Genomic DNA, 10,901 nt, shown 5'->3' with positions numbered 1-10,901 from the left:
ACGTGTTTATGCGTGTGTATTTAGTTCTTGATTTCATAACACTTTCAAAGTAGGATGGTTTTCATGAAATGTGGTCATTGTATCTATCTGGACAGTTTAGGGTTTACAGTTTGGGATTAATGTTCACGGTCGGATTACATTTGACTTTGGTAGATGATTAATTATGGAGTTATGTCTGTATGAATTACTGCATTGCTAAATCCATTGTATTCTTAGATTCTACCACACACAGAGTTTCACTATACAGTGCCTCTCCATATGTGTGCACTTAAGCATGTAGGAAAGTGAGGGTGGGATTCCCGAGAGTTTAAACTCGGATGGCGTCACAATATACAGTAGCAAGACTATTTTAGGCAGGGAGACTAACTGTCGCTTATGTGTCATGAAAACCTTGTGGTGGTCACAGTGGCTTGAAATAAACATTGTCTGGGAAAAAAACAGTAACTCCCCATGCCAAATTCTGAATGTTTTCCATACTTACTTAATTATTTTTAAATTAATTATTTTCATCTCAATGCTCAGCAGCACACTACACAACTGTTGTGTGGTACATGTGGTCAGAGAAATGCAGGCAGTATGATCCAATGTGCGCATGCAAGCACAGGTATGGTAGGCATGTATAATGTTGCAGGCGTGTGGGGAATGCCGGGGCTGTGAAAGGCTGCAGCTGACAGCTGTCACCTCCCGTGTCAAGATCTGACCATCTTTTCCCATGCTTTCATCTCCCTGTCTCTCACTCACTCTACTACTCTCTTTCTTTCTCCCATCATATGTCTTGTCTTGCACACTCACACCTTAATACCACTGGCCCACATCATATAACTTATAGTCCCTCCGCTGATATCAGGGGATATTCTTCAAAGCTTTACTTATCAACACACCAAAGTCCAAAGTGCACTCGGCAGGGTCACAAGCAAACTGAGCCACTTACATTTCACCCCCCTTGCATGGCACTCCTACACTCTACTTCAATTGAAACTTTTTCACAATTGAAGCATGAGTTTTTCTCAAAACTAAATAGTAACCCTTTTGGTTAGTAACATGATTTTCAGACCAGGAGATGCAAACATGCAAGGAAGCTTCTCACTCAGCTCCAATCTGTGTATCTTCTAGTTTGGGGTTGCCGGTGTTTTTCTTTTCCTAATGTCAAAGTTGTCGGATGCTCCACCTCCTCCACTTGTTTGTCTTGCCCCGGCCACATTCCTGATATAGTTGTAAATTGGCCGCTAAGTTATAAAAAAATCAGTGGACCATGACCATTCATCGGCTCACTGGGCACAAGCAAAGAATGTCCCAATTTGGGAGGTAACTAAAATACTAAAGTAAAAAACACTTGCAATAGATACCATCCATTTAAAAAATAAAAACGGTCAGGGACTGAACACAGTAAGTAAGCATCAAAAGTTATGGAACATTTTATGTCAGAAATTCTAAGTTTGTTCTGAGTGTATCTTCTCAAGGTTTTAGTCAAGTAAAATCCATCATATTCTTCCATATTGTGTGCTACCGTGCATATATTTTGTTTAGACTGCTGTTGATGCCCTTTGTAGTTCAGTTTTTTGGGGAAGTTACTTTGCTGCAAACTGCCATATACTTTCAAGTGAATCTTTACACTTTCATGTAATGTACAGACAGAGCACATGTTATTTACTATAACAAAAGGTTGTGTAGCTTCAGTGTAACATTAACAGGATTATTGACACTATTGCTCGTGTAGAAATCTTAATATTTGTCTTTTTACTTCGTAGATAGATTTGTTCCTGTTTAACAGTTGAATATTGAGTCTTGAAAGAAGTCTTACTTGAAGTTTACAGATGAATTTTTGGTTAAACAGGTTTTAAAAAAGGGGTACATGTTTGATGAGCTAGGGCTAAATTAGGAATTGGGACAAATTGGAAAAAATAAATTAAAAAATTAGCCCAGAAAGAGAGTTCTGGGCACTCTAAAGTTGAGGAAAGGAGAAGAGGCTTAAGGCAATTCATGAAATCCTTAAGCCCTTAATAGCAAGGTAAAGAGAAATATTTAAAACGCTAGCATGTTTTAACAGAGCATGCACTAATCAGGGCCATGCTGGTTGAAACATGTTGGCTTTTTCATTTCCCTGTCCCATTCTAGACTCATTGTCCTTTTTAACTGTATTGGATATCACTTACACTTTTCCAGATGTCCACAGGAATATAAAAATGGGTCCAGAGATGCTAAGAGCAACAGCAGCTACTGCTGTTAGATGTTTTTTAATGTTTCAAGGGGGGATGTGGATTTAAAAGCAGCATCTGGACCATGTTTTCTGAATATAGTATTTACACTAAACCTGACCTTTTAGGTATGGGTTTGTTATAGTATTTGCATAACTCCAAGAGAGATGATGAGTCACTGGTCGAGTTGATGTTGATGATGATGAAGGTGATGTTACATGTCAATGAATTACTGTTTCGGGGTGTTTTTCAGATGAGAATGTTCAAGAGATGGCTGAAGAGTTGGTGCAGCTCGGCTTAATCAGTGAGGTGGGTGTTTTGTGTGTCAGAAAGAGAGATCCATGTTGTCTGTGAGTGTGTGTGCGTGAGAGTGCAAAGCTGCAGGCAAACGTGTGGGTGATTCTGTAGCTGAGCGTGTTATTTTTGTACCAAACTGTGTGAAAATTCAGTTTCCTTTTTAAAGGGGAGGTGACCCTTGACTCTTCATGCCATCCAACACGTACACTGCTACGCCTCTTAAGAGCACATTTACTGCTCCATATGTCCTGTTGTGCCCACTTACCTTCCCACGTTCATGTAATATAGTCACTTCAAGTCTTTGTGGCCGAGAGCACATGTAGTCTTAATGACTTACTCCTCTTAATGGATTTCATGGACACTTAAAAGAGTGTGGTGCCTCACCTGTTGGACTGATGTTTGTCTGTGTGTGTCTTAGCTGTAACAGTGGGCTGTGTGTCCACTATACTATCAGACGGGTCTATCTGTTACCTGTAATGTCTTGGATTGTTGAAAATGTTTGTTTTCTTTTCGCAGGTGGACCAAAACAAAATAGCCTCTCTACTAGAGGAATCATTCAGCCAAGCTGCTCTTCACTAGCAACGGTTTCCTCAACTCTGTTACTGTCTCATAAGTACATTCTCAACCCTGTTACATGTTCTGTTTGGTTACTCAACTCAGTGACTATATTTAGTGCTTTTTTAAATGTCTTTTCTAGTAAGCCTTTGGTGGTAATGTGACCAAAAGGGTGGGATTTTTCCTCTGCATCAGGGATTAAAACTTCCAAAAGCACAGAAAACCTTTAATATAAAGCATTTATTCAGGAGTCCAGGAGACTCCAGAAAAGCCACCTGGATTGATTTCTGGTTTTTATTTTAAAAGTCAAAATATACATAAATATGTGTGTGATTCTTTGGAATGCGTTGGCTGTTAGACTCATTAATGCTGCAACAGGCGCTTGATCACAACAGTACTGACACAATTATTTACAGCTTTACTTTTTTTCTCAAGTCCCAGTTGTATTTTATGTATTGAATTGCCCAACCTTTCTGTGTTGGGATGAAAAGGCTCCATTTTGTTTTGCCTCATGAACATGAAATATATGAACATTCCCGCCTCTTTGACTTTTATGTCTTTGACCATCCTGTCACCAGCTGGTTAAATATATGTAATAGTTCAAAAACTGGATGGCAGATGCAACTTTATCAGTTGACTTTATTGTAGACAAATACATACACATGATATATATTTTTCAAAAGCCTTCGATACAGAACAAAATGTATACGCATAACTGCATATCACATTTTGGGCAGGCATCATGGCAGCTCTCTGGATATTTGTTACTTGGTTACTTTGAGGTACTGTGAACTCAGTGTTACTGAATTTCTGTATGTGTGTTTTTTTCTATGTTTCACTCCACTGTTTGCCTTATGCTGGGCCTACGCACACGCCTTAAAGTCCTCTTTTCTCTGTTTGTTTTTGTTATTTTATTCATTGTTTAACCATTTGCTGCTTATTGGGTTCACACATGCTACTCTTCCTGTAAAATCCATTCATGTGAGACTTGTGTACTGAGCTCAGCTGCCATATGCTGTAGAAAGAGGACCTTGCCTTTTCCTGACACATCTGTGTGAGAGCCTCATATGTTTTATTTATGTTTAAGACACTGTATAGCGTGTGTTTTTCTTCACTTACTTCCCTTTTGTTTACTGTGATTTCACACACAGACCACATTGTTGAGCGTCTGAGCCAAAACACAACGCCTCTTATTTCTATTGCTATTGTATCATTTGATTACCATTTGATAGAATTGGGACCTCGAGGGTTGACATTATCTTTCAGAGCGCAGAGGCGCCTAAATTTGAAATCAAATATGTCTTTCTTAGACTTGTATTGAGATTGGGGAGTTCTGTGGCCTTTTATTTTTGTGACATTTTGGCTCAGAACTCTTTGTGAACAACTGGTACTACTATCTCTGAAAGCTCATCCAGTTCAGGAACTTAAAAAGGCAGAAAAATGCAAAGAAAATATTACATTCTTAGTATGTATAGAAAAAACTGCAGTTAGTTACAATACTATTAGATATAATAACTTACCGTTTTTCTGACATTTTATTGAGACTACTCAAAGTGTCTTATAATTACAGTACCAGTTTAATTGAAGACTACCGTATTAACTTGCAGACATTACTCTTTTTCTGGTTGATTTAGTTATGATGTTAGTCAACTCACAAATGAGATTATATTAATCCAATGATCTCCACTCATATTTCTGAAGTATTTTTTTTAATGTAGTCAGGCTCTACTAATGTGCTCCAATCTACATTTTTGCTATATATATATATGGACGTGTAGTCCATCTCAATGTGTATTTTGTTTTGTATTTGTGAACTACTAAGATTGTATATTCCAAAGATATGTCTTAAAGTCAGCCAAGAGAATGTAATTGCACTTCTTGTATAGAGAAGTGTTAAAAACCAACCAATGTGATCAGGAGACCAGCTTTATACTCTCTCTCTCTCTCTCTCTCTATCTCTATCTCTCTCTCTCTCTCCCCCCCCACCCACCCACCTTTCTGTCTCTCTCTGTCAGTGTTTACTATATTGTCCATCCAAATTATTATTATTGGTGGTGTTGAAACTGGTTATTAAATAATCATACAGGGTGGGCAGCTTTTGCCCGTAACTCGAGGAAGTGAGCTTTTGGTAAAATGTGTATATTCTTCTATTTTGTATATGACATTAGTGTCAGTAAATGTGTGTCTTTTCTGAGACGTGTATCCTGACAGAATCTGCTAAGTATGACAATTATTTCAAATAAATGTGTGAAATGCTTCACTTTGTTGTTTTTAGCAAAGTTTTTCTTTTTACTTTGTGTGTGTTTAGATTTTTCAGGTTTTGTGACTGATGGTGTTTGTGAGAATGATAAAAGAAAGACGCTTATAGTGGATGTGGAATGGCTTTTGCGCCCCTCTGCGTCCAGCAAAACACAGGTAATTCACAGGTGAATTTCCTGACGTCATACAGGAAGTGGACAGAGCGACGCTGGAGTGCCTGCTTCTGAACAGTTGCTCGAAAATTACGTGAATTCGTTTATTCAGAAGGGGGAACGCCAAACACAGCAGAGATGTGCTTGTTTGGTGAGTAACTGTCATGACATGTTATTAAAAATGCCTCGCTTTCGGTAAGTAACGTCATTGAGGTCGCGTGTCCGACGCAGATCTGACTGCTGGCCTGCAGGGAGGATGGTTTCATTTCTAAAATCTCTGCGGATTTAACGAGTCAGTGTGAATATAACATGATTTACTCTGTTTTATTCGAGAGTAAATGGACTGACAAGAGGAGAGGTTAATACTTTGAATGGTGTAAACTACCACGTCATAGCCTCACTGCTTCCTCTCATCTCTGTGCCTCAGTACACAAAGAGACGCCACGGCGGAGCCTTTCTATGCAAATGCATGTCCGTCCCTCAGCAAGCAGTGTAATGTAGTGGAGAACAATGCACGTTCTAGATGCAAAGACTTACTGTTGACAATTGTGTTTATCAAAAATGGAATCAAATGGACTATTTTTTCATTTGTTGCACGTTTATAGTTTGTAATGTTTGTGACCATGTAGCTCAAGATTGGACTTAATTTGTATCCACAAGGCTTGCTGTTAATGTCTATTACAGTAGGTATTAAATACATTTACCACACAAAATGAAGGTCGTTGGATAGTGGTGATATAAATGCACTGTATATAATTATGTACATGAAATAAAAGCGCGTAAATATATTAATACATATGGGAAAATCTGTTAATGTAATAGCAAGACAGAAAGAAGTCACTCAACATGAATTTTTCTTTGACTTTTTAAACTCTAATATTGGTAAGTGTTGGCCCTTAAAATCCAGTCTGGCTATAAGACAGAATTAATGAATATTAATTGTTGTTTTTTTTGTGTCCAGTTTTAAACTTTCATTCAGGGAACATTTTAGTGTGTATCTAAAAAATACAAATAATTTATGTATTTTCTGCATTTCTGTCCTCCAGATAAGGACAAAGGGCCAAGGAGGCTGATGAAAAAGGGATTAACTCTCATCCTGGTCGGCCATATCAACTTCATTCTTGGAGCTATTGTACATGGCAGTGTCCTCCGCCACATTTCCAATCCCAGCCAGCATATCACCACTGAATATACCGTCGCCAACATCATCTCAGTCACATCTGGCTTGCTGGTGAGTCAATAGTTAAGACATGCATCCTTTGTTTCCATGTCAGATCTGCAGTGTGCACCAAGAGGCTTACAGGACTTTAAAAAGCAAAGCAATCCTGATCAGATCATTTTAACATGAATTTGTTGAGTTATGAAAAAACTGATTATTTCTTCCCTGTGATTTTCTGTGCTCAGCGCATTAGAATAACACTCGCGGTAAACATCAAGCACGAGTTCCACTGTTCGCTCAGTATAGTGTTGTGTATTTGTCTTAGCAATCGAGACTCAACTTGCCTGTTATTATAAGGGATCTGTTTTTTTAAACCTGTCCGTTGCTCCAGGGTAGGCTTCATTAGATTGAGGTGTCAGATGAACTGGCAGCTGTTCATGAGTGTTAATGTTACATTTCTTTGAAATATACGCCGTACTATGTACTCTGCACAAGGTATTACAGGGTTTAAAGGTAAAACAAACAGAACAAAAAGACAAGTTACTAAATATATTTCACCAGCACTGCTTTCCATTGGTGATGTTTCACTGTCATTAGTAGGATTATTTTTGTGAGACTTTCTTTGTGTCTGCAGTCTTCTAGCCTGGAACCCAAATGAAAAATGCAGCTTTAAATCCTTGGGGCCAGGATTACTACTTGTGGCAAATCATGTAATAAACACTAATCGATCGGAAACAATCATCTTGTCATTTAAATCTTTCAGAGCATTGCCACTGGGATTATTGCCATTGTGGTGTCAAGGAACCTTCCTGTGTTAAAACTCGTAAGAAGTTAATTTGTTTTCAACAACGGATTTAATCACTCCAGTCAATCATTTTGTGTCGACCCTTCTGTTTTATATTGTTTTGTCTTTGTGTCTCTAGCAAATAGGACTTATAATTGCATCATTCCTGAATGCCCTGCTCTCAGCAGCATGTTGCGTTGGGCTCTTCTTGGCCATAAGTATCACTGTTGCCCACAATGGTGAGAGTTTGATGCTGGGATGCAACGATACAGAGGTGCCCATCAACGCTCGGTCACCTGTCAGTGCCAGATGCCCGTTTGATACCACTCGAATCTATGTGAGTCTAAACTCCTCTTTTGCATACTTTTTTTCTTCTCCTTTTTCTCCCCAACTGTCGCACAATTCAAGTTGCAACTTTTGAGGCATGAAATTCCATAAACGCATCACAGGAGAAATGTTTGACCTTGTAGTGTTTCTTTATTTCATACTTTTACCTCCATGTTCCAATCACTTCCTGTCTCTCAGGACACCACCCTGGCACTGTGGATCCCTTGTGCTCTCTTGGCAGCAGTTGAGGCTGTAGTGTCTGTCTGGTGCTTCATTGTTGGACTGGCTCTCAGAGGGCTGCCACCCTGTGGGAACAGCTACATCAAAGAGCAGGTGTGTGTATGTGTCTTTGTGTCGGGGGGCTGTGTGTCTGTCTGACTCAGATGCACAGCGCTTCCACACTCATCTACTCCCACTTGGTCTGTCATACTCCTCCTCTCCTCTAGGTCAAAAGAAAATACAAACCTCCTCGCTCATGATAACTCAGACTGAACACAGACCTTGTTCTTTCTTTCTGTTTTCCAGTTGGCAGTAGAAGCTGAGTACGCTCCCCATGGCCAACGCCTGATTGGACAGCGCTTGAATCCTGACGCCTAACTGAACAAAAAGCAGGAAGGACACCACTCTGTTTGGACAAGCACAGCTAAATCCCAAAAGGCATCGCTGCACCTGTATTGAGTCCAGTATATTTTGCCCTACAGTCAGTTAGGTGAGTGTCACTGTGTAACAGGAGTGAAGTATTTTTTTAAGAACCTGGTTCTTGCTTTGCGATATCATACAGCCACATACCGTGATACCAAATGACGCTATTTGTTTTCATGTAAAAATCACAACGTTTTGTCTTGTGTGTGTGTGATCCATTTGCAGAATAAAGTTGGATTGATGTCAGTGCATCTGTCCCTGATGAAACCCGTGGTAAATTAATTTACAGTGAAATAGGAAGACTCACACAATGTACGTTTCAGTAGGTGCAGTCCAAAGCGCAGATCCATTTGTGCAGTAAATTGGGATTCAGTGAACACCATACGTGAAATAAGATGAAATAAGATTTATATGTAGTCTTATTAGTATCCATCCAGGACTGTTTAGGTTCATTTGTGCCATATATCATTTCTTTCACTATAAAATATGTTCATGAAGAAAACATTTTTTTTTAATCTAGCAAAAATGTTTTCTCAGTTATTTTTAGCTGAATAAAGGTATATTTGAGCTTTTATTAACTTTAATACTATGTTATTCTTAATGTTTTGAATATACTGTTTGTATAGATTTTAAAACACTCTGTTGCATTTGAGATGCATTAAGCAAACCATTGTGCATATTTGCCATAAAATGCCATAGTATATTTAATTCTATGCAGAAGCGGTATTTGGCTTTAAATTAAATTGGGCATGTTAAATTGCACTTCTTGAACGTAGTTTGTATTATTAGATGTGTTGCTGTGGCTTTATGTTGCAGATAAACCATTGACTAGCTTAACACAGTGCCTTTTGAATTTCAGATAGAAAACATGTGAAAATGTAGTATGAATTCCTATATACTGTACTCCACTATACTGTGGTTGAATGTCAAGTGGGGTCATAAAAAGAGGTTAAGCCAGTATGTGGGCCAGCCGCCTCAGCTGGCACAGACCCCCACAAGGCAACGACGGAGAAGATCCGATCAGTGTTGAAACGGTTAATCTAATGCCATGCTCAATTGTGTGGAAAGGAATCATAGCACGCAGTACTAATCCTCAGGCTGTAAGGGATAAATATTGACATAGTGCTGACTGACACAATCCCAACAAATCTGTTTTGCCATTTAAGAGTAGGTACACTCATTAAATGTATATTTGAAATTACAAGATGAATATGAGGTAAGCTTATTGTTGTATAAGGTTAAATTAACTGAATTCAAGTAAAGGTATGTGTTGGCACTTTCAGAAATGTTTGAGTGCATTATCATGTGGTTGTTGGGGACATCTTTTCCTACGAAGTAATGGATCTAATATATCAGAAGTTTATATAGAATGCAGTCCATTTATAAATGCAGCCAATCAAAATTCATATTTTATATAAATAATTGACGATCTAGCAAATTGCTTATTTGGAAACGGGTATTTATTATGACTTAGATTGTCATTGATTGAATGAACGTGCTATTTTCTTGAAATTGATTGTCTTGAAAACCTACATTTTATACAAATGAAAAAAACACAATGATTTGCATTTATGGCAGACTTAAGGTTCACTTATGATGCTAAATAGACAATACAAAACTTCTGTTGAAGGCATTCATCGTTGTTTCCTAACGAGAATTGCTCTTGAAATAACTGGAGCAGGACAGCCCAATGGGACAAAACCAGTGTCATCACTAATCTTTTCCCCTGCTGCAGCTGAGATGTAAACTCTCTAACATGTATCAGTTATATTGCCTGATTTAAAGCAAATTACAAATTTGGATGTATGGTATGTTTCATTTGCTTCATGGTTTTATAGCAGTATATACATGTCATGTATAATTTTTTAATAAAGATTTTATAATAATGTTACATGTTATGCCTGTCCATCATATTTTTTGTACACATCTTCTCTACAGGAAAACTGTCTCTCCTGCACTTAACCCCAGACGTAATCAGTTAATGTCTTCCTTCACTTCAGTGACGATGTTTTTCACTCTTTTTGTCCTGTCTGGTAATACAGATACTGGCCAACATGGCCTTCACTTGACCTTGAGATGTACCTTGAGATGGTACAAGTGCAGCACAAAAATGTACTGTAGAAGCTGTGTTTAGCTTAACTTATTCCTCAAATTGTATGAGTATACCCATGTACATTTATGTCAAATTAAGGTGGGTATACATTCAAAAATAAACTCCACATCACCCCCAGTGAAAAATCAATCAAAGACGCGCCACATTCACTCAGAACATAGAACACTGACAGTGTCCCTACTTTCCTATTGTTTATGTTATCAACTTGATAAGACAACAAATGATCATCAATAGTAATTAAAAGCAAGTCCGCCTTTCTCTCGACTTTTATTAAAATTAAATGCACAGTTTATCGCCAACACATGTCTATTAGTGTGCTATTTGTCAGACAATTATATGTACAGTAAGCCTGCAGCATGCAACGTCCAGTGGGATTTTGTCATGTCGTTGCGCGGTCACGATGAATCCGCGTGCACGA

General features: G+C 38.4%; 2 protein-coding genes across 2 annotated transcripts in view; both read left to right on the top strand.

Annotated features, from left to right (window-relative positions):
- The window catches only part of LOC306735033 (nuclear receptor-binding protein-like), a gene marked incomplete at its 5' end in the record, with an annotated part of 11,211 nt that extends 8,086 nt beyond the window's left edge, over window positions 1-3,125 (top strand). The window contains 2 exons of the mRNA XM_079216461.1: window positions 2,449-2,504; window positions 3,009-3,125. Coding sequence (XP_079072587.1) covers window positions 2,449-2,504; window positions 3,009-3,071 — 119 coding nt within the window. The 3' untranslated portion in view covers window positions 3,072-3,125. The remainder of the gene's footprint in view (window positions 1-2,448; window positions 2,505-3,008) is intronic.
- Window positions 3,126-5,501: 2,376 nt separating this feature from the next.
- Window positions 5,502-8,637, top strand: krtcap3 (keratinocyte associated protein 3). The gene is made up of 6 exons (XM_079216748.1): window positions 5,502-5,609; window positions 6,505-6,689; window positions 7,381-7,440; window positions 7,541-7,738; window positions 7,927-8,061; window positions 8,254-8,637. Exons 1-6 carry the CDS (start codon window positions 5,597-5,599, stop codon window positions 8,323-8,325), a joined length of 663 nt encoding a protein of 220 aa, XP_079072874.1. The 5' UTR covers window positions 5,502-5,596; the 3' UTR covers window positions 8,326-8,637.
- Window positions 8,638-10,901: the final 2,264 nt, after the last annotated feature.

Source organism: Taurulus bubalis (assembly GCF_910589615.1).
Source record: "Taurulus bubalis genome assembly, chromosome: 4".
In the NCBI taxonomy this organism is placed as follows: domain Eukaryota; kingdom Metazoa; phylum Chordata; class Actinopteri; order Perciformes; family Cottidae; genus Taurulus; species Taurulus bubalis.
The sequence above is the reverse complement of the archived record's forward strand: the minus strand, read 5'-3'. Positions and strand labels throughout refer to the sequence as shown.

Bases quoted from the DNA above. Each gene is read 5' to 3' on its own strand.
- krtcap3 (XM_079216748.1), top strand. The intron at 6,690-7,380 runs GTGAGTCAATAG...TAAATCTTTCAG, and splicing joins CAGTCACATCTGGCTTGCTG to AGCATTGCCACTGGGATTAT. The intron at 7,739-7,926 runs GTGAGTCTAAAC...CCTGTCTCTCAG, and splicing joins TTGATACCACTCGAATCTAT to GACACCACCCTGGCACTGTG.